Raw genomic sequence first — 24,319 nt, 5'->3', positions numbered from 1 at the left:
CTTTGGGCTTAAAGGGCTATCCTGTGATATCTCCTTGCCTTGTTTTTTGGGTATTATATCATGTTATTTATCTTAATGCATTTTATATCTATTTACCTTGTATTGTTGTATGTGCAATATGGAGATACCGAATAAAATCAAATAAAATCAAATCAAATCAAATCAAATGGGTCAGAAATATTCATGAATGAAATGTACAAACTACATTAACTAATTATAAGTTGATATTTACAATAGAATTTATTCACAATATTTACAATCACTGTTAAAATATCTTACTTTGTCTTGAATAATGAAGTCGAGTCATACAAACACAAAACAATATGGCATCTATTTAGGCCTACAGTAATTTTATACAGAATATATAATGGCATGTATTTTAATTTACAGTATTCTAGTAATGGCCTGGGGACCTGGGCAGGGGGACTCAAGTGATGGGAAGTAGGGGTCTATCACCTATGTTGTTTAAAAAGGGTAGTCATTTGGTATGAATAAATAAAAAAGGGGGTCCTGGGTACAAAATTTTGAAAAGTGTGGAGAAAAAAATGGGTCATTGGGTAGAAAATTTCAATTTTGTTTCCTAGTTCCAATTTTGCCAAATTTGCTGCAATAGAACATTTGAAAACTGTCTGCATTACTTAATTTTATGGCATTTTGATGATAAAATTCATTTAAAAATTTGACTTCAGAAAAGGAGGCCTATTGAGAGACATCACATACCCAACATTTCAAAAGCCCCCTGCCAGCAATACACTTCTGAAAAATTTCAAGTTGAAGTTAGTGACTCAAGATTGTTTTTGGTTTTTGGGGGTGGGGGGGTATACCCCTATTGTTGGCCTAAAAAGGGTTGTTTGAGGTATCATGAGTTACACTTTCAATGTTCAAGATCTATTGAAGTGTTTATGGATGGTAGATGACAATGCTCTTTTCTCCTCAGTAGAATAGATGATGAAGCCAACAGCCTTTTCCTCCTCCACATCAAATTTCATGATGAAATAGACACTTTGTACAAACACTAAACAGTACATTGTCAGTAAATATTCAATATTCAAGTGTTTATGGATGATTCTACTAAGGACAAAAGAGCATTGTCATCTATAGATGACAATGTTCTTTTGACCTTAGTAGAATAGATGATGAAGCCAACAGCCTTTTCCTCCTCCACAACAAATTTCATGATAAAATAGAATTTTTGTACAATGTCAGTAATAGTCTTTATCAAAATGCTTTCCTCACAGCTTCCAACGCAGCATGACAATGGTTGTCTAATTTCCCATCACTCCCTGCAAAAACACAATATATATAAAATATTTTAATTCTAATACAATGGTTAATCCATTGATCAATTAGACATTTATCTAGATAAAAATCTAGCTTTGAATCCTGACATATATTGACCAAGTAAACAATTTGGATCTGATCAGGAGGGCTGCACACCGGGCTGCACATGTACCAAAAAAAAAAAAAAAAAAAAACAAACAAAAGCACACTAACAAAACCAATTCTATATCAATTCATGATATGAGTCCCGCCTAATATGAGCTGATAGGCAGCACACCTTTGTTTCATAAGCACTATTAGGCATGCCGCATATAGGACTTTTTTTTGTTGCTATAGCCCCATCTTCAGAAGTGTTCAAATTCCTACTTGCTCAAGTAAACATTTGATGCAAATTTTGTTGTACAATTCCATGCAGTTCTCTTCAATAAGCCTTGCCTAAAATGGCTCAAAATGAGGTAATAGCACCCTTTCCAGTCTTTACAATAAAAAGGTCCATTAAAAAAGAACCGGAACCGCATTAATTCACGTTTGTAATAAAATTTGCACAAAATGCTAATCGAGCAAGTACACATGTATGCAATGCACTAGAGGGGGCACCAAATCATTTTTTTATGTATTGTGTGTTATAGCCTACTGGTAGGTATGGTCTTTACACAAGTAAAACCTGAAACATAGGAGTATTTAAGCTTCCCCATCACATTCTTGCTGTCTGTGTCTAGTACCGGGGTAGTTCTATATAGTTAGAAATAATGTTCCTGCACAATTAACTTACCATAATCTAATTCATTGATGTCACATTTGTAGACAAGTTCCCCATTAACTATCAGCTCAACAACATTCCAATCATCTATCTTCTGTAGCTCTACCTTGTGACCATCTTCAGAAAGTAGTGCTGAAAAAATACAAAACATAGTACCGGTACTTTGTCTTCATGTCTGAAATAAATACATTGTTACCCTTTCAGTTGGCAAAGTATACAAAGTATACTAGAGCTCCATCCAATTTTAAAATCATTTTTTCGAGACAAAACTCCCTAGAAAAATGGCCATTTTCACTTGTTTTCAAAAAGTTGTTTTTACCCCATATTTTCCCTCATTTATCAAAGCCTGGTCTAGGTAAAGATCGCTGAGGGTGGTCTAAAAGTCAGGATCACCATAATTTACTGGGTCCCTATGCTCTGGTCCAATCAAGCCCCTTAAAAAATAAATATGCAAAAACAATTTTTTAATGTACCGGTATACAATTTCAATGCATTTTGAAATCTTAACAATAGAATATGTCATGAACACAAATTTATATCACTTTGAATATCAAGATTAAAAAACTAACAATGAATGATCCTACATCTAGTACGTGTAGCATTTAAAGGAGGATTTCGTGATCCTAGCATCCTCTTTTTATGACATTTTTCAGTAGATATCCACGAAAAAGCTTATTTCCAAAATTTCAGTTGATTCCGATTTTGCGTTTATGAGTTATGCATGATTATGTGTATTACACTGCTCCATAGACAATGTGTTGCAATTTCGTTCTGGTGCACCAGAACGAAATTGAAATTTGGCGATATTTTTGCTAAACGAATTAATCTGCAAGAAATATTTGGTACATAAACATTATGTAGCCAGAGGTATCCAGTGGTGTAAAAATCTCGACTTTTTTTGGGAAAAGTGGGGGGATGAGGCTGTGGTTCACGAAATGCCCCTTTAAGCTGAATTTATACTCGATCACCGAGCAATTGCGATTAAACGCTTTTGGAAAGTGATGGGCAATCGCCCAATTTTGCGATAGCGATTGCAGATGACAATTAAAATATTCTAAATGCCACAAAATACATTTTTAAAACATCAAGCGCTGTCAATAATTATTGTTTTGAATTAATTCATCACCAAAAGTCAATAATCGAGAAAGGTAAATTAATTAGCAAAATAATAGATCCAGTTGGTTGAAAATGATTGGTTGATGCATTCACGTGTCAAGCGATATCGCTGGGAATTTGAGATTCCTTCAACCGACGTTGACGGTTTTTGCCTCAGCAATTTGAATCGATTGATCGGCTTGACGCTCTGGAAATGTAAGTAAACACTGAGCATGCGTGAAAATCGCTTTTCTGCAAAAGCGATCGAGTATAAATTCAGCTTTACATGTTTAGCAGGAAAGGTGTAACTTGTCATGCTTGTAGTGTAGGACTAGTTCCAGTAACTGTAACTCGTCATACCTAGATGTCAGGTCCATAGATGTCATTATGTTTATGATAAAGACTGAAGTCTTGCTGGCAGGACTAAGTGTAGGACATGAGGAAGCTTAAAATCAACTTATAGGTATCCTAGGTAGGGACAGGCACATCTGAGTGAGGGCGCTATTTATTTTACTTGATAATAAAGCCCTATGTAAATCTGTGCCATTTTGTGCCACTGAAAACACCATTTTTGGAGAAAATGATGAATAAAACCAACATTAATCTGTTTCAGATGCTCTAGTTTGCATTGACAACAGATTCAACGCTTTAGGAAGCATAATGCAACATTGACTTCACTTTTGAATATTTTTTTCTGTGAGATATGCCTTGGTGAAAATCACAATTTAAAAAAAAAAAGGGGTCAAAAAGGGCATTTTGGGAAAAAATTATATTTTGACCCAAAATTCATCTTCTGACAAAAGGAAACATGGTTTGACAAAAACTTTCATCCTTTTCACATAACAATTCCAGTTTACTTATTTGCTGGTAGAAAGCACTTTTTTTTTTTTTTTTGGGAAAAATCATTGTTTTTGCCTAAAATGGGCCCAAAATGGCCGAAAAATGGCAAAATTTGACCAAAATTAGCACAAAAATCACTTTTTTACCACCTTAAAATTTGAATTTTCATACAAAATTTCACAGATGTGTTGAAAATGATAACATACATAATATTCAACAAAAATTAGATTAAATTACAGTGAAAACAAAAAATTGACAGGGGGGCACAAAAATTATCAAGTCCCCCCATGCACTCCTATGGTAAGTCTTATCAGAGAAAATGGCCCAATGTTCCGACAGTAATTTCGTCATAACTTCACTTAGCAATACAGTAGAAGATTGGTTTTGGTGTCAAATTGTTTCTGAGAAGTTCTCTCTTCCAATAAACAACAATTCATGTTAATAGAATTAATTTGAAATTTTTATGCCTGTCCCTATCCTAGGTGAATTCAAATTTGCCATCAAATTGCATCGTTTTATATATCAAATTAAAGCCCTTGCCTTGAGTAAACTAAGCCAAAACTGAAAACCTTTTTTTCATAGCACTTTCCGTAGCAAAGTTACATCTTGTCAAAGATTGACTTTCATCAAAAAGATTCAGCTAGCAAAATTCCCCAAAACGGCATTTCGGGGTGTTTCTAGATCTTAGTCTCATGGCGATGGCAGCTTTTTTTAATGGAACTGCTATCAAAATCCTCTAAAATTCCATATGCGACTTGATTATCACCATAAAAATCATATATTTGGGTCAAGTGAAGTATAGAAAACATATTTATGTAGGTTTCCTTCACCCACCTATTCTCGAAAAAATTCAAATTTCTATGTAAATATGCATTGTGTTGGGGCCCCGGTCTCGGCGAATTCGCTGACTAGTAAATGTGTTAACTAAGGTTTGCCTAGGTTACCTACAACTTATGAACTTGACTGGATGACTGAACTCTTACCTTGTAATCCGTCTAATCTAGATTCCCTATGTTCAACTACACCGCATGCCCGGTATGGGCCATAATTAACAGTGACTGTTGCGTTTTTTGGCATAATGTACAGAGTTTACGTAAAAATTATCACCAAATCTTGTCAAGTTTCCTACAGAAGCGTCATGTTGTCAAGGAAGTGCAGCAGAAATCCTATCAAAAGGTCGCCACATGAGGTCGTCCTATTTCATAACACACAAAATGGCCGCTCCCAGTAGACTTGTTTCGCAACTTGCAAGGCGAATATGTGCTGTAAATACCATCAAGTGGTAAGTATTGGAGGTTTAAAATAATAACAATCATGAATGTGTATTGTTAAATTTATTTGTGAAGTATACGCGGCTTGACAAGACCAGAACTGATGACTTTCCTTTTCTGGTAAGCTTACTGAAAAAAATTGCACATAATTTGGGGGCGCAACACTAAATAAGCGTCCCATAGGATAACGTGTGATTTTGGCCTACTTCGAGCGCCATTCCTGGCGTCCCTGCAATACTTGGCAAAATAAATCTGTAGATTCCAAAACTTTTGTCGGCATATATCGATGACCGTTGACTTATTTCGCGGTGCAAAAAATATGGCCTAAAAATATACTAAATTCACCACTCACATTTCAAAATCGGAAGTTGTCTTCATCCGCCACAGAGAATTGCTTTTGAGATAAAATGTCCGGTTTTTCTGCATGTTATCATTGACGACACTTGTCGAATTCATGTGAGCTGATATTGAGTGATTTAAAGTGAACATGTCGGTAGATATGGTCGCTACAATCTCATACCGCTCATTCTACAAAATCCGGTGCCAATAGCCTTTTTTCCGTTCTTTGGTCCACAAACAGTTTGTCGAGCATTTAGGGCATCAAATATGTTGTTTTTCTGGTAGAACTCAACGAGATCTACACGGACATATATAGTTTTCCATACTTTAAATGCTTTCTTCAGCCTGATTAACCCTTGCAAAGGCTCAAAAATCGCTCAAAATGCGTTTCCACTGCTCAAGTGTCACATCTAACCCTGAATATTTTCTTTGAATAAATGCGATTTCTTTACATATTTGTTGTTTTTTAATTAGATAACGCACCATCATATTGTTTATCAACATTATTTTTTAGTGATTAAAATGTCTTTGTGTAATTCTAAAATAAATTGCACTTTCCACCAAAACGCTGTGAGCTACGTTACCCCTTTTAACACACGTTATTGGAAAGAAGTAAAACAGAGGTATCAATGTAATGTGCGGTTTTTGAAAGGAAACACTCATAGGTTTTAAAAATCACAGTAAAAATCGTGATGCTGTAGCATTTTTGGCATAGAAATGTTGTAAACATTGAAATTTCGACCGACCATGTTAAGATTGGTGAGCTACGTTACCAGGATTCTATAGTATGCACTTGTATTAGATGTACTTCCTAATAATATGTGAAAGCTACCAGTGGTCGAACCCCATTTATATTATAATTAACCGACATAACGTTCTAACGTTCGCAAATCACATTAAAAACATTAAAAACCAGTGAACTACGTTACTGTGAGCTACGTTACACACTCATTTACGCATCTTCAAAACTTCTATGAAATGGTGAAATCTGTTTTACATTTCACTCAAGTGATCTTTAGATTGCTTTTTATGACCTTGGATTGAGTAAAACCAGCCCATTTTGTAGTCGGTAACGTAGCTCACATTACATTGAGTTTTAGTGTTAAAAACATCATGACTTCCTGAAAGAAAAATATGCAAGTGGTGTTGGCAATTTTTACATCTGAAAGTAGTGATACATTTACTCTTAATAAACAAAAAAGCAGGTATTTTTGAACAACTTTTATTTTTTCAATTTTTTTAGTGGATTGGCACCGGATTTTGTAGAATTAGCAATACTCACTATGGACTATATTAGCAATTTCGTTCTTACATAAAATGCGTAGTGATTTAGTGTTGCGCCTTATAAGGATTTAAAAGTTTTCAAAATCCACATTTGTCACTTATTAATTAAATTAGAGAAAATTTGTAGCTCAACACCGAAAATTTCATGTCTCTGCGACATTTCGTTCAAGAGAAATGTTGTTTTAAAGATCAGTGCCGAAATGCGGAAAATCGCATATTTCGACTTTTCCTCCAATATGCCAGAGTTTGCACAAAACTCACTAAAACTAGTGACAGACAACAATTTAAGCACGTCTTTGAACCAAGTTTAATTTCTTTTCTAGATTATCTGTCTTGCCATTTTGTTTTGGAAAGCACTTGTTAATGAGTGTGAAGTACAAACACCCCCCCGTTTCAGTAGTAACAATTATGATCTTTTGCATAGGCCTACTGAATATGCAGCAAAACGGCTTCATGCAGATTAACAATGCCTATTAACTTTAAAACCCATTTTTGAGCCTTTTGAAGATTTTTGGATACAATTTCTAGACTTTGCAGGCGCCTGCTCGCCAATAAAGCATTTTTCCCAATAATAATTCATCAGGGTGACTTTTCGTAATCCTTGTTTATCATCATGATTGAAATAGAACACATTTCATGACGCGCATTTCTTATTTTACTGCTGAAGAATGTAAAAACAACGCGTTCATAACGACGGCCGTTACAAGGGGGGCGCAACACTAAATAAGCGTCCCATAGGATAACGTGTGATTTTGGCCTACTTGAGCGCCATTCCTGGCGTCCCTGCAATACTTGGCAAAATAAATTTGGTATCAAATTAAAGCTCTGTTTCTGTAGATTCCAAAACTTTTGTCGGCATATATCGATGACCGTTGACTTTTTTCGCTAAAAAAAAAAAAAAAAAATATGGCCTAAAAATATACTAAATTCACCACTCACATTTCAAAATCGGAAGTTGTCTTCATCCGCCACAGAGAATTGCTTTTGAGATAAAATGTCCGGTTTTTTCTGCATTATCATTGACGACACTTGTCGAATTCATATGAGCTGATATTGAGTGATTTAAAGTGAACATGTCGGTAGATATGGTCGCTACAATCTCATACTCACTATGGACTATATTAGCGAATTTCGTTCTTACATAAAATGCGTAGTGATTTAGTGTTGCGCCCTCTTATAAGGATTTAAAAGTTTTCAAAATCCACATTTGTCACTTATTAATTAAATTAGAGAAAATTTGTAGCTCAACACCGAAAATTTCATGTCTCTGCGACATTTCGTTCAAGAGAAATGTTGTTTTAAAGATCAGTGCCGAAATGCGGAAAATCGCATATTTCGACTTTTCCTCCAATATGCCAGAGTTTGCACAAAACTCACTAAAACTAGTGACAGACAACAATTTAAGCACGTCTTTGAACCAAGTTTAATTTCTTTTCTAGATTATCTGTCTTGCCATTTTGTTTTGGAAAGCACTTGTTAATGAGTGTGAAGTACAAACATCCCCCCCCGTTTCAGTAGTAACAATTATGATCTTTTTGCATAGGCCTACTGAATATGCAGCAAAACGGCTTCATGCAGATTAAAATGCCTATTAACTTTAAAACCCATTTTTGAGCCTTTTTGAAGATTTTTGGATACAATTTCTAGACTTTGCAGGCGCCTGCTCGGCCAATAAAGCATTTTTCCCAATAATAATTCATCAGGGTGACTTTTCGTAATCCTTGTTTATCATCATGATTGAAATAGAACACATTTCATGACGTGCATTTCTTATTTTACGCGAAGAATGTAAAAACAACGCGTTCATAACGACGGCCGTTACAAGGGGGCGCAACACTAAATAAGCGTCCCATAGGATAACGTGTGATTTTGGCCTACTTCGAGCGCCATTCCTGGCGTCCCTGCACTACTTGGCAAAATAAATTTGGTATCAAATTAAAGCTCTGTTTCTGTAGATTCCAAAACTTTTGTCGGCATATATCGATGAGGTCGCATGTCACAAATAGGTCACCCAAAAATGGAGGAGCCGTAACATGAAAATGATTTCTTCACACTTCAAGTTTGGTTTATTCTAAAAGTATAGTACCTATTGTGGAATGTTTGGTGTCATGTTGTAGATAATTATGTTCTTTGTCAAACACAAAAAACCCCAAGTCAATTGGACAACTACTTTGAGATTTATACTTCAATATGTAAGATGCGTCAATGGGGGAGCCGGGGCGGGGGAGCTGGGGCGGGGGAGCCCCATAGGGTTGTACACAAAATTGTGAAAATATGGCAAACTTCAAACCTTTGTATCTTAAAAAGTACAACTAGCATGGACTACAAATTGCACATATATCATCCTGGATTGTAGTTCTACCTCATAGTAGATCAACTGTAAAAAAAGTTGTAACTAATTAAGTGCCTAATTAAATGCTAATTAAGACAGTTTTTCCTATGTTACTGTACAAAGTGTGCACGTTTGCGCTGACATTTCTAAATGGCCCATCTTTGGCCCGAGTCATCCTGCTTATTCAAAAGTACACATATTTTAAAGGAAATTTGATGAGGAATTCAATTATGCTATTAGTTTTAGTGCCAGAAATGGAGGAAAAAAGTTTTGATTGATATATGTCATAAAAATTGTAAAATTATTTTACAATTTTTGACCACCCTGTATGTTTAACACAAGGGATACCAAACTCTTTCTTCCTAATTTGTTTGAAGGGCCCATGAAATGTCTTTCTGAATCCATATTTATTTTGAGCTACATAGCTTTCAAAAAAGAAAAAGATGGGGTTCACTGTGACAAGAAAGATGCTAATTTTGTTAATGTTCCACCCTGTATATTTCTTACACACCCTGTATTATGATGTTATATTTTGTTGATTTGGCATCCTTGTAATATAAGCTTTCCAGAAATATATACTTATAATGGTCTAAAATGTATTTATTAAAAGTTGTGTGGAAGTGAATCACAATTGGTGATATTTTCCTCATTTTACATTATGTTACACAAAAGATGACCAATTCATGACATACGACCATGACCGTTGACTTTTTTTCGCTATTTCAAGGTGCAAAAATATGGCCTAAAAATATACTAAATTCACCACTCACATTTCAAAATCGGAAGTTGTCTTCATCCGCCACAGAGAATTGCTTTTGAGATAAAATGTCCGGATTTTTTCTGCATGTTATCATTGACGACACTTGTCGAATTCATATGAGCTGATATTGAGTGATTTAAAGCGAACATGTCGGTAGATATGGTCGCTACAATCTCATACTCACTATGGACTATATTAGCCAAATTTCGTTCTTACATAAAATGCGTAGTGATTTAGTGTTGCGCCCCTTATAAGGACTTAAAAGTTTTCAAAATCCACATTTGTCACTTATTAATTAAATTAGAGAAAATTTGTAGCTCAACACCGAAAATTTCATGTCTCTGCGACATTTCGTTCAAGAGAAATGTTGTTTTAAAGATCAGTGCCGAAATGCGGAAAATCGCATATTTCGACTTTTCCTCCAATATGCCAGAGTTTGCACAAAACTCACTAAAACTAGTGACAGACAACAATTTAAGCACGTCTTTGAACCAAGTTTAATTTCTTTTCTAGATTATCTGTCTTGCCATTTTGTTTTGGAAAGCACTTGTTAATGAGTGTGAAGTACAAACATCCCCCCCGTTTCAGTAGTAACAATTATGATCTTTTTGCATAGGCCTACTGAATATGCAGCAAAACGGCTTCATGCAGATTAAAAATGCCTATTAACTTTAAAACCCATTTTGAGCCTTTTGAAGATTTTTGGATACAATTTCTAGACTTTGCAGGCGCCTGCTGGGCCAATAAAGCATTTTTCCCAATAATAATTCATCAGGGTGACTTTTCGTAATCCTTGTTTATCATCATGATTGAAATAGAACACATTTCATGACGTGCATTTCTTATTTTACGCGAAGAATGTAAAAACAACGCGTTCATAACGACGGCCGTTACAAGGGGCGCAACACTAAATAAGCGTCCCATAGGATAACGTGTGATTTTGGCCTTACTTGAAAGCGCCATTCCTGGGCCCCTGCACTACTTGGCAAAATAAATTTGGTATCAAATTAAAGCTCTGTTTCTGTAGATTCCAAAACTTTTGTCGGCATATATCGACCGTTGACTTTTTTCGCTATTTCGCGGTGCAAAAAATATGGCCTAAAAATATACTAAATTCACCACTCACATTTCAAAATCGGAAGTTGTCTTCATCCGCCACAGAGAATTGCTTTTGAGATAAAATGTCCGGATTTTTTCTGCATGTTATCATTGACTTACACTTGTCGAATTCATATGAGCTGATATTGAGTGATTTAAAGCTTAACATGTCGGTAGATATGGTCGCTACAATCTCATACTCACTATGGACTATATTAGCCAAATTTCGTTCTTACATAAAATGCGTAGTGATTTAGTGTTGCGCCCCTTATAAGGACTTAAAAGTTTTCAAAATCCACATTTGTCACTTATAAAATTAAATTAGAGAAAATTTGTAGCTCAACACCGAAAATTTCATGTCTCTGCGACATTTCGTTCAAGAGAAATGTTGTTTTAAAGATCAGTGCCGAAATGCGGAAAATCGCATATTTCGACTTTTCCTCCAATATGCCAGAGTTTGCACAAAACTCACTAAAACTAGTGACAGACAACAATTTAAGCTAACGTCTTTGAACCAAGTTTAATTTCTTTTCTAGATTATCTGTCTTGCCATTTTGTTTTGGAAAGCACTTGTTAATGAGTGTGAAGTACAAACATCCCCCCGTTTCAGTAGTAACAATTATGATCTTTTGCATAGGCCTACTGAATATGCAGCAAAACGGCTTCATGCAGATTAACAATGCCTATTAACTTTAAAACCCATTTTTGAGCCTTTTTGAAGATTTTTGGATACAATTTCTAGACTTTGCAGGCGCCTGCTCGGCCAATAAAGCATTTTCCCAATAATAATTCATCAGGGTGACTTTTCGTAATCCTTGTTTATCATCATGATTGAAATAGAACACATTTCATGACGCGCATTTCTTATTTTACGCGAAGAATGTAAAAACAACGCGTTCATAACGACGGCCGTTACAAGGGGGCGCAACACTAAATAAGCGTCCCATAGGATAACGTGTGATTTTGGCCTACTTGAGCGCCATTCCTGGCGTCCCTGCAATACTTGGCAAAATAAATTTGGTATCAAATTAAAGCTCTGTTTCTGTAGATTCCAAAACTTTTGTCGGCATATATCGATGACCGTTGACTTTTTCGCTATTTCAGCGGTGCAAAAAATATGGCCTAAAAATATACTAAATTCACCACTCACATTTCAAAATCGGAAGTTGTCTTCATCCGCCACAGAGAATTGCTTTTGAGATAAAATGTCCGGTTTTTTCTGCATGTTATCATTGACGACACTTGTCGAATTCATATGAGCTGATATTGAGTTATTTAAAGTGAACATGTCGGTAGATATGGTCGCTACAATCTCATACTCACTATGGACTATATTAGCAATTTCGTTCTTACATAAAATGCGTAGTGATTTAGTGTTGCGCCCCTTAACATAAAAATGCATTGTCACATCCCGGGGTAGCTGTGTACTCTCAGACATGCATGTAGTAAAAGTGCCATAACTTTGTAATTATTCACATAAGACATATAAAAGTATACATTTTTATAAAGGCAATACATCAATGAATCTTAATATAAATTATACAGATTTGGTGTAAAAACAACAATTATGAAGAAAATCACAAAAAAGTGAGTTTTTGGCAATTTTTGTTCGGTACATCATAACAAAAAAAACACTCTTTCCAAATATTTTTGTTTTGTTATTTTCTTAATCTTCAGACATCATTCCAAAAACATTTTTTTTAGTTTTTTGATATTGGCCTTGTTTTTTTAGATATTGACCATTATAAGGTATCAAAATGAACTTTTAAAATTCACAAACGCGCCTATTTGCACAAAATGATGCCTAAAATCGGAAATAGACCAAAATATAAAAAAATGAGAAAAAATTGCTTACCTATAGATGCTGTATTTATTGAGTTATCGTGTACCTAAATCGTCATTTTACCGAGAAAATGAACATTGAAATAAAGGCCGTTGAAGTTTAAAGAGGTCACATTTTGCACTTTGATCGAAGCTCACAGGAGAATGCGGAAGTTCTCGTTTTTCTACCTTACATTACGTGAACATCGGGTAAATCCACAGTTTTGTGCGAAATCTATTCATATCTTGGTGTTTAAATCGGGGAAAGAACTTGAAAAAATTCACATTTTATCAGCTAAAACGGAGCCATTTGACCGCAAGGTTTTTATGAAATCAGTGCTTCCGTGGTGCTTCCATAAGATGCGCAGCGCATGCAGATAAGCGTTGCGTATGCATAGCGTATCTGTGCGTTAACAAATTGCGGCGTCTACAAACGCGATGCGTTGTTGCTTGCAGCGTATACCCGATGGTACAACAAAGATTTTCTTTCCTTTTAAATTGCGGAAACGAGTGAAATAGTGAAATAAAATCCATAAAATAGAGCATTTAGAGTTAACAAATCTGAATTTTCTTTCCTTGTATTTATAAAAAACATAACAAAGTAAATACATTTCAAAAAAGCTCAATTTCGCGAAAGAAACAATGTCTAGAGTACACAGCCGCGTTAAGACCCCCTTTTTCAGCATCGCTGTCACCCAAAGACCCCATATTTTTTACGAACACATGCTCTGTCCCGGCTCTGTCACCCGAAGACCCCCTATTTTTCCATTTGATCTGTCACAAAGACCCTTACAAGTTCAATTTGAACAGCAACTTTCATTTATCACTGATTTTGTTACTTATTTTGAAAAAACAAAGAAATTTGAAGCCATTTAGAACTAAAAATTCGATTTTCGAGGTTTCTGTGGCACTTTTTCGGTTCTCACCCAAAGATTCCATTTCAAAAAAAGATCATGTTCTCACCCAATGACCCCATATTTTTTACATTTTGCTCTCACCGAATGCCAAAAATCATGTTCTCACCCAATGACCCCATATTTTTTACATTTAGCTCTCACCGAATGCCCCTTAGTGCAAAAGTGTCAGCCCTACACCGATATCCATTTCAAATTGAAGTGCCCTCCCCCCCCCCGGTCACATCTTGATTGAGAAAGCTATACTATTCAACAAATTACTTCTGCAGTGTCCGTCTGCTCTGTCCAATGATGTTTTACTTTAGTAAAACAAGATGTGCTTATCTAATATACCGATGCGTGGCCGCAAAAAAGTAACCGTCTCGGCTGAAACATGCATGTAAATGAAAACTCCTTTTTATCAGTGACCACCCTTTAGGCTTTATATTTGGACACACATTTTAACCAGAAATTTTTCAAACCCACCTTTTTAAGCATTTTGTGGACCTCTCAAACCCACCCTTTCTAAAGCGTGGGTTACCAACAGTGATGTGTTATTTTTAATTTGTAGCACTAAAGTGAGCCAACAAGCAAGGCACTATCACATGTTTCAAGGAGTAAAGACATCACAAACCAGGGTTCTAACAGCTTGTCAAAGATGGCCAAACACATTGACACAACCAGGTAAGGTGTATGCACAATTATATATTATTTTACTTTTCATTTTATTTTGTAGCAAATTCCCTGGTTCTCTAATGATCTTGTGTGTCTTGCGTGCATGTGTGTGTTATTCCCAACAACTGTAATTGTTGCATTTATTGATTAAAGGGAAGAGGTGATTTAGTACAATAATATATGCAGCTTGCTATAAGATCTGAAGCTGAACCTAGCCTGCAGAAATATACGGTCCACAACTTATAAGTTCCCCCCCTAATACTTTATTTTACAAATTGTAAAAATATAAAAATGTATAGCCCTATTTGTTTTACACATGTTGACCAATTTATAGCGTCACACATCTTTGCGTTCAGTCACAGTGCTTAATTGTGTGACAAAAGAGCCCATTTTATAAGTTGCACCTGAGTCCATAGCAGTCAGGTTTTCATTAACAAACACATGAATAGACCTGGCCAACTGTTTTATTTGAGAGTTAACTCCTATGGACTCTGATGCAACTTTTAGCACTGTTTAAAACGGTCTCTTTTTTACATAATGAACCATTGTGACTGAACGCAATGACGTGTGACGTTATAATTTGGTCCATGTGTAAAACAAATAAGGCTACCCATACCTTTTTACACGTTTGCATTTTGTCAAATATTTTTCGATTTATTTTAAAAGGTATTTAGGGGGGAACTTGTAAGTTATGGACCCTAAATAAGCTGTGCACTCAGCACTGAGATGTAAGTAAATTGGTTGCAGTAAAAAGCTAATAATTGATTCATTGATTTATGTATTTCTCATTCTACAGCCAGGAGTATGTTCATCCAAACTCAAGACACACCTAATCCTAATAGTCTCAAGTTCATACCTGGTGTTGAAGTGTTACCGTCTGGTACTATGGACTTTCCTAGTGCTAGAAATGCACATGCATCACCACTAGCAAGGTATGTAAGAGAGTGACACAGTGGGCAAGGTACTCGCCTTCTAGGTATGAGTCCTAGCTGGTGGTGACATGCTGGGTAGAGGAAACAAGTATGAATTTAGTTGGGAGCATTTATAGATCAAATTCAGACTTCCTCAGTCTCCATGGTACATTTGAACCATGAGAGTGCTTCATCCTTTGTACTAGGAATGATACCATACAGAGACCCACACCTGTACACATGTAGCTTACAAGTCAGTTTCACTTAAAGCCTTAATGTACGATTTCCTACACATTTTAAATTTGTTATTCTATACTCAAATTATGAAATAATACTAGTAATAATTGTTCGGGAAGGGTTTCTGTCCATTTGGAGCTGAAATAACAAGGTAAAGTGAAAGAAACCCTACTGGTTATTTTGGCCGTTTAACATGCAGTTCTATGGGAGGACATAAAGTCATAATCATGAATTATGACTTTATGCCGAACTTTGCTCTGTTGACCGACAAACACAACAAAGTTGTGACATGTGTAAACATTACTGATATGCCAAAAAATCAGGTTTGAAACCCAATTTCATATTATAAGATCGTACATTATGGTTTTAATGAGAAAGGTGTAAATTGGACTCTCCAAATCTGTCTCAAAAGTTCAGCGCAATATAAAGATGTCATAAATATAATATATTCTAATAATATAATACAATAAATAATCAAGATGAAAATGTAGACATTGCATAATAAAATAATAAGTATTTTTACAACTGGGTGAGGTGAGGCTTATGCTGGTTTCATACTTTCCTGCTGCGAAACGCTAGTGGTGACCAGTGGCATACCGATATATAACTCACTCCACCACTTTGAACAAAGCGGCATATCGCTAGGAGTTGAATTCGGGAGTGGGAGTGGTGCCGCTCTGACGTACATGTAAGAGAATAGGATACGATTTTTGGCCAATAAGCACAAAGCTGTGCTGAGCGGCAACATTAGCTTTCATGGTCATGCCACTCCGCTTGCAGGAAAGTGCAAACAGCATGATGAAGCATCACACGGCCGGCTGAAAGTATGAAACCAGCATTAGAGTTAATGCCAACCATGGGTAGATTGGTAGAAGCAGCTATTCAACAACCTAATAATGAAAACTTGATATTTCTTGCATATTTAGGGGACAATTTTACATTTTACCTACCTTTGAAATAGACTTTTATCTCTTTAAAAAGATGCTTTTCACATAAAAAGGAATTAAATTTTTTTGCAGGTCTTTATTTAGAATTGATGGAATCAAGGCTGTATTTTATGGTCTTGATTTTATCACCGTCACAAAAGTTGATGATGATACAGTAGACTGGGCAGTACTCAAGCCTGAGATCTATGCTACTATTATGGATTTCTTTGCTGCTGGTTTGCCTATACTCACAGATGAGCAACCTGCTCCAGACACAGGTGAGAATTTATATTGTATTAACTGTGTGAAGAGCATGATGAGAATATTTGTCTCTGGTGCATGGCACCTGGGTTTAATCCCCTATGAGGCTACTTGCAGAGATATTGACTGGGAATTTAATACTTCTGCTCTCCCTGTGGTATAACTGGGTACCACAGGGAGAGCTGGGTAAATGAATCATAAAAATACTTTTTATTTTTGATCCTGTGTACACCTACATGTCCCTGTTATTCTTTGGTTCACCTCAAGTTCGTTAGTGACGTCAGTGCTTATTCATGGTTGCATGCCAAGAAACCACTGCAACCAGCGAAATATGCACCTAAGTCACTACCAAACTTAAGATGAACCAATGAAAATCAAATATGGACGTTGGGTAAAAACACTTGCATAGGACGTAACACACCTGGTCAAACTACAGCGAAATGTGGACTTTTTTGATACACCCGTCTATGGGGACAATTAGCGTCAAATGCATTTTTACGCTATCAGCAATACATTGCAGCTATCAAATATATAGAGCAAAGACGGTCTCTCATTGCAGGTGCTTTGTCGATTGATAGTTAAAAATCGGGTGTGTGTCCTTGTTTTGCACCATAAACAGAGGCAACCACACCCTACACCCACCCGCAGTTAGTGTCCTGTAGCCAATAAAAATGTGGTAAATATTAGGTAGACTCAGCTGAACTTGAGTCTATAACTCACAGATAAACAACAATCATTTCCCAATACATGTGCAAATTGCTGGAGTTAGATCATGAAGGATTGAAGAGCATAAGGGTAATAGGCTGATAATAATTATGACAAGGAGTCAAACAAATCAACTTGATTCATTCTTCTTTGCTAATAGAAATCTATGATGATGATGATGAGACAGTGGCTATGATCAAAGAACTCCTAGACACAAGGATTAGACCTACAGTGCAAGAGGATGGTGGTGATATTGTATTTATGGTGAGTTGATTGCATCAGAGAAAGTAACATTTAAAAGGCCTATTCAGTGATTTGCTCATCCAAAGGATTGTAAAAATCATTGAAATTCAGATTTTGGCACCTTTGTTAGTGTCATAGATGTGCTAACAGAGCCTGCTAGTGACAATTTGTTTAACTTATTCTTCACTTTAGGCAATTTATAAATAATTTTTGTACACTTTCACTGACATCACTGAATGGGCCTTACACTGTTGTGAAAGTTAGGTGTAAATGATCATGTAAACCAAAATGATTCAAAAATCATGCTGGGTTATGTCAGACACCAGTACTGTTTCACCTTGAGTTTGGTAGTGACGTAGGTGTATATTTTGCCCCAGCTGCAGTATCAAATCATGTGTGCCAACCTAATCCTGCTGTACGTTCACTCATGTGTACAAGGGCAGTTTGCTCACTTGCTGCACTCTGCTAGTTGATTCAATAGTGGTGTGGAATCGGGCTGTTCCCATATGCTGCAAGAAGCCAATTTATTTTTGGTCATTATTGTTACTTGCTGTCACAATATAGTTGCAAAAGTGATCAAGAAAAACACTACAATGTAAAAAGGACTGTATCATTTTGTAAAGAAACACATGTTTGTTATTACTGTAGGTGTAAAACCTTTGCTTATTTTCAGGGCTTTGAGGATGGTGTAGTGAAATTAAAGATGCAAGGTGCATGTACAAGCTGTCCAAGCTCAATAGTGACATTAAAGAATGGTGTGCAGAATATGTTGCAGTTTTATGTACCAGAGGTGGAGAGTGTCGAACAGGTAAGAACTGGTTTTGTTTATCTTTTAATATTTAGCCATAACGCTTTCAGGCTGGCTTGGGTGGAGGTGCTCACTGTGTTGCTCGCCCATGTCCCACTCCAAGGAATGCCCCAATGTATGTGGGGTCTTTGGGTGTTTTGGTAAGCTAGTCCTAGTCTTAACTAATCCTTACCTTTTAAAGCCCAATGCTAATCCAGTCACATCCATTGGATACAATTTGTACATGAAGGTAGAACAAAGTTAAGAATATGTTGTTTTAGAGCCCAGAGATGCCAATTTTCTTTCTTTTGCCTGAATTCCTTAAGACAAATTTCTATACGTTATTTATTAGACCATTTTAGAATTTTGATCCCAAATATACAAGCTATTTCAGTCATTTTCACAAGTTTCAGGCTTTTAGAGTGGCACTTAGTGACATCTCAGCAGTGAGAGAAATCAGATGTCAAATAGAAGAAAACAAAACGGCAGTTCAGATGTCTCTGAATGTTATATCATAATTGTGACTAATTTCATAGTTTTTTTCTAAATGCAATCATAGACATTTTGTCGTCTGTTACAGGTAGAGGATGAAGCAGATGCAATAGTCAACGACACATTGAAAGAATTGGAGGAGAAAATTGGAGAAGCCAAATAGCCATCATAACTGATGGGATAGGACATACAGTATTATTGTATTATGAACTGTTGCAATTAAGTTTCAGCCAGTCTGTCACCTCTGATGTAATAATACTGGACAGATTTTAACAATTGGGAGAGGTGTGTGGATATGATTGCCAAGAATGGAACAGGGCACCTGTCTAGTCTCATCAAAAGATTGCAAATGATAAAGAGGTTACAATTGGCACAAACACTAGCCTGATCAGACTCTGAGATTCTTGACCTGGATGCCATCTTGTTTTAGGGATGAAATCAAAACTTGACCGCCGGTTGCACCGCGTTCCATTGTTTAGAACAATAGACACTGGCTCCAACCGGATGGAACCTCCAGGAACCAACAGTCGACCGCCGGTCAAGTTTTGATTTCATCCCTTACCATGGTAACAAATACTAGGGATGTTGCCATGATTAGGCATGTAGGACATGATGACATCAATGTATAAATCATTTCCCTTCTGACCCTCATTGCCAGTCTTGAGTAATATGTGTGGTTTGCTAGCATTTGGCAGTGATTTTGTCTGTTATAAATGTTGTACCAGCTGAGGTAAATTGTTGGAACACTTCAATGATTCTAATGGAACAAAAAGCATTTTTATTCAGTGGAAGTGGTCTAGTTAGCAGCTACATAATCTGATTGGACAGTTACATGAAGGGTGTCGTCTGTCAGGTCGTAGACGACCCTACACCTTCACAATGATTGATAATGCATAACACACATGTAGAGGTACGCATATGTACCGCATTGTAAGGGTAGACCTAGTGCATAATACTTACATGCGCTTGCAGTACACATAACTGAAGACATGAAGTTGTAAACAAGTTGTGTTCATTTTAATTAGAATAAGGGAGTTTTATAACGGTAACTTAATATTTGATCAATAAAATCATTTATAGACTTTATAAAATAATATTTAACTGACTATGAATGAGAATAAATGATATGAAATTTTGTTTTTACTACCCGCTGCCGTGTGATAGACAATGGACAGGTCCAATATTTTATTGTAGTGGATACTACTCAAAATATTGGACCTGCGTATCGTCTATCACATTGTAGGGGAAAGTAAAAACAAAATTTATTTATTATTCTCTAATACTACCCTAGTTTGCATATGGAGGGAAATGGCATCAATCTTGTTTTAGAGTGCATCTGACAAATTTCATTTTCCGTAAATTGTGCAGAATTTGAATGGATTCTGTATGGAATGCAAGTGTGCTTATCATAGTCCAAGTGTCATATGCTGTTTATAAGACAACAAATCTTGCTGAACATTAATATTGACCTCCTCTACTGAAACAATAAAAAGTATTGGAGTAACACCATTTTGGTCAGTTCAATATGGGGAATTTCTTCACAAACAGTATGTAGTACATTTTAATTATTTTAAATTCTTTGAAATGTTCTGTAAAAGCCATAACAATTCATCACTTATTGCCAGTGTTTTTATAGGGCCTTCCCCAGCTTGGCTGTTGAATCCCCCTTCAATGGAAAATTAAGTTCATAGGCTGAAACTTGCTGCAGTTTCCCTTAGTCTGGCTGGGTGAAACTGCACCCTTGCAGATATGTGTGGGACCTAAATCTAATTCTTTGGGTGTTCTGTACATATGACATGGCAAATTGAGAGCTGTTGAGGACCTATGAAGTCATCACCAGGCTAGATACATCAAGCTTCGGCCTATGTATGTGATCCCTTACAAAAAGAATTCCACTGAAGTCAACAAGCTGTTGAATGCTGTACAAAGTTTTTTCTTGGAAGAGGCAGAATAGAACCATTTTCCCTATGGGTGCTCTGATCAAGATGGTGTCATTAATTCCCTCCGTAAACCTGCTATATTTCAATATGTCACTGTATCATTGACAGCTGAGAGTTTTGACATAGTTTTTGTTTTCAGTGTTATTTGACGTTTTTGCACAAAAAACAATTCCTCCTTGGCTCAAAAAACCCTATCAATATATACTTGTATGCTTCAAATCATAGTATAATTTAACAGGATTGTTTCATCAGGTCAAGTGTCAATTATTTCTGTTCCTATACTATTGGTAAAAAACAGTATCTTGTACATTGTATTCCAAACCAGAGCTTTTGAAATGAGTTGTCGTATTTTGACAGAAAAACTATATTTAGATTGTCTTGTGAATGTTGACTGCATCCAGTGTACGCTAGATGAAATGACATGCGACAAACAACTGCCAGGCAACCGTGAGGGCATCTCATGCCATATAACTTTTATAGGCACATTCAGTGAGCCCATCTAAAGTGTAAAAAAAAGTTTATAAATTGCTTTAAAAAAAGTAAAGGATAAGTCATTCAAATTGTCATTTGGTACTTTTTGGAATGAAAAATTTGGCAAAAAAAAACAAACAAAGAAAACAGCAGTATTGATGAAGTTGAAGCCCCATTCAAATATACATGTAGCTAATTTATATGTCAGTATATAATTACAGATTCATGTAAAATGCCTTAATTTGTCTAAAATACGGCTTTCGGCTGAACCACAAGCAGGCTATGTTAGCACATATGACAATGACATAGGTACCAATATCTGAATTTTGAAGATTTTCATGATCGTCCGGATGAGCAAATCACTGAATGGGCCTTTAAGTGGCCATATAATGTAAGTTTATGTATTGATGAGGTGCCTGCAATGTTAGGAAATGCTCTAACATTGCAGGCACCTCATCAATACATAAACTTACAGATGAATGGGGAATATTGCACCTTGTTTGACAGATTGAGAAAACATTAGTGAGGCAAACAAAACCCAGGCTAGACCATAAGTAATACACAATATAAAATTTCTGACTTATTGAAATGATTTATTTGGAATGTGCAAAATGAGAATTATTTGTATAAATCTTTAACAGCAGTAATCTGCTTAAATGTACATTATATAGTGATTATTGATGCATGAATAAATTGTTTACATCTACATCATTGATGTACAAAATACCTTTGTTATTGTCTATCTGAATTTGGTGGCGTAGTGCACATTATAATATGATCGTTGCTAGGTCAACTGGCTCACACTTTCTTTGTTACGAACCACTGATCGAAATGATCACAACACGAAGCCTATGGCATATCAGTATTCGGAACAGGTGTATGAGCCCAGGCTTGAACCAGTAACCAATGGTTACTAACATGCACTACGACAGCGAATAACCATAAGCAGCACTAGGTATAGGAACATGAATGTGAATGTGTGACATCAATTGCCATTCACGAGTGCAGATTGGTTACGACTGTATTGCACGTTTACGTACCGTCTTTACGTTCGCTCACCTAGTGATTTCTTATGTGTATAACCTTTCACATTAGACTTCTCAATATCTGCCTAATTTAATACCCTCCCACCTAGTCTTAATTTACTTTCTATTTATGCCAATACCCTATAACCCACCTAGTAGTGAGAAAAAAATGAAAGATGGAGTGTCCAAGCGCTCAGCTGGCGCTGCCTGTGCTAGTCTGCCACTCATAAATTTTAAGGTTTTGACATCACTTTCTAAAACGGTGTGTATCTCACATGATGTACAAGAAATTACCATAAGTTATATTTCAGTATGTGAACACTTGTAATTGTTCAGTGTGTATGTGTACAAAGAAATTTTTATTTAACACCTGACCTACTAAAATCATTACAAATTTTGTACAAAATGTCATAAGAGGTTTCAGGGGCATATTTTGAAAAGATTATTTCAATTCTTGTAATAAAAACTACGAAATCCAAATTGTGGCTTATTGTTATGGCAACATGTAGCACCATACATTGTATCCAAATGATTTTGTTCAATATGGTCATGGGAGGGGTAATAATTTCATAGAAATGTTACTGTTTTGGTTATTAGGCAGCAATTAAGCATCTATTTTTCAATATGATGGGTCAAATATAAACAAACACAATATTACATTCTGGTTAAATGGCAGTGCATTATGGCAGGCTCTTTAATTCACCTTTTCAACTAAATCCAATAAGTCTTTGCAAGTAGACCTCCGATGTCTACCCGCACAGGCTTATGGGATTTAACAAAAAGGTGAATTGATTTGGGTACATAATATTTGTTAGACTCTATCTGGCTTACTATGTCAAATGTAAAGATTCATAATCTTTTTAATATTGCAGCAGTAATGTACATAATATTCAGGAATCCCTGCAACACCACAACATTGTAGCACTGTTGTTTCAACTTAACGACATAGTGACAAATGTTATATGACATTGTGTGTTACTAGAGATGTATAAAACAGTATACTAATTTCAATAGCAAAGTCCAACCATCAACATTTCATTTTTGATCTATTAATTTAGTAATACAAAGTGTTTGAAATTTTATTGGTGTGGATATTTAAGAAATTTACCAATACAATGGTAACTTTTATTGTTAACCTTTGGGTACAATGCGACGGCCATGGTAAGTTGCGCACATAGCAAATACTCATGTGAAAATACCCATGGTAAACAATAGATAATTGAAGCGTATATGTTATAACATATTCTTAATGTATTGAAACATTTAAGTTCATTTAAAGCTAGGTCTATGCACAAGAGGAATACTTCCTCTTTAGGCACTTACAGTTACAGACACACATTTGGTAAAACACACACTAATTAGTGTAATAATTACAGATATATATAGATCTCTTTTCAAGGCATTGTCAATCCAAGATGCAAGGTGTTAAATATAAGGCATTATGTAAACCCTGTTTTTCTCAATACAAAATAATGAATACTCAAAGTTATGCTGTTCTGTTCAATTATAACTCAATTTGATCTCTATTATGAAATCATCTGCATGCCATACATCCAAATTTATAGGATTATGTCATTTAACCATAGGCCTTTTGAAGGCTAATGATATGTCCATTTGCTTGGTTGGGGCTGTTGCATCTATTGCACCCATTTCATACTTCTGTCAAAGGGAACCATTAACATCTCAAATCTATATTGCTTTGTAATACAAATTGTATAAATAAATTAAGAAAATTTAATTGGTAAATTACTTAATTTCTATACAAATTGTATAGGCCCTTTCAGTTCCTGCTAATTTTTTGCACATCCCCTTCATGTCAGAGAGCATGAGATGGAATGGCCAAAAACAACTAATGCAATGAAACAAACTAGT

The 24,319-nt window shown here is 35.8% G+C and overlaps 2 protein-coding genes across 2 annotated transcripts; one reads left to right on the top strand and one right to left on the bottom strand.

Moving 5' to 3' along the window:
- Positions 1-223: 223 nt before the first annotated feature.
- On the bottom strand, positions 224-5,136 carry LOC140171170 (UPF0728 protein-like). Its single transcript, XM_072194363.1, has 3 exons — positions 4,960-5,136; positions 2,054-2,173; positions 224-1,283 (listed from the first exon to the last, which is right to left on the bottom strand). Exons 1-3 carry the CDS (start codon positions 5,051-5,053, stop codon positions 1,219-1,221), a joined length of 279 nt encoding a protein of 92 aa, XP_072050464.1. The 5' UTR covers positions 5,054-5,136; the 3' UTR covers positions 224-1,218.
- Positions 5,137-5,160: 24 nt separating this feature from the next.
- LOC140171169 (NFU1 iron-sulfur cluster scaffold homolog, mitochondrial-like) lies at positions 5,161-23,471 on the top strand. Its single transcript, XM_072194362.1, has 7 exons — positions 5,161-5,258; positions 14,346-14,458; positions 15,246-15,381; positions 16,617-16,801; positions 17,650-17,753; positions 18,406-18,540; positions 19,100-23,471. Exons 1-7 carry the CDS (start codon positions 5,161-5,163, stop codon positions 19,172-19,174), a joined length of 846 nt encoding a protein of 281 aa, XP_072050463.1. The 3' UTR covers positions 19,175-23,471.
- Positions 23,472-24,319: the final 848 nt, after the last annotated feature.

This window comes from Amphiura filiformis, chromosome 15 (genome assembly GCF_039555335.1).
Source record: "Amphiura filiformis chromosome 15, Afil_fr2py, whole genome shotgun sequence".
Lineage (NCBI taxonomy): Eukaryota > Metazoa > Echinodermata > Ophiuroidea > Amphilepidida > Amphiuridae > Amphiura > Amphiura filiformis.
The sequence above is the reverse complement of the archived record's forward strand: the minus strand, read 5'-3'. Positions and strand labels throughout refer to the sequence as shown.

What these genes read in the sequence shown, in the direction of transcription:
- LOC140171169 (XM_072194362.1), top strand. Translation starts at nt 5,161, where the DNA reads ATGAGGTCGTCCTATTTCATAACACACAAAATGGCCGCTCCCAGTAGA. An exon ending in CATGCATCACCACTAGCAAG is followed by an intron (nt 15,382 to 16,616) that starts GTATGTAAGAGA and finishes ATTTTTTTGCAG; the next exon opens with GTCTTTATTTAGAATTGATG. An exon ending in GCAACCTGCTCCAGACACAG is followed by an intron (nt 16,802 to 17,649) that starts GTGAGAATTTAT and finishes CTTTGCTAATAG; the next exon opens with AAATCTATGATGATGATGAT.
- LOC140171170 (XM_072194363.1), bottom strand. Translation starts at nt 5,053, where the DNA reads ATGCCAAAAAACGCAACAGTCACTGTTAATTATGGCCCATACCGGGCA. An exon ending in TAGATTAGACGGATTACAAG is followed by an intron (nt 2,174 to 4,959) that starts GTAAGAGTTCAG and finishes GTATTTTTTCAG; the next exon opens with CACTACTTTCTGAAGATGGT. An exon ending in CATCAATGAATTAGATTATG is followed by an intron (nt 1,284 to 2,053) that starts GTAAGTTAATTG and finishes GTGTTTTTGCAG; the next exon opens with GGAGTGATGGGAAATTAGAC.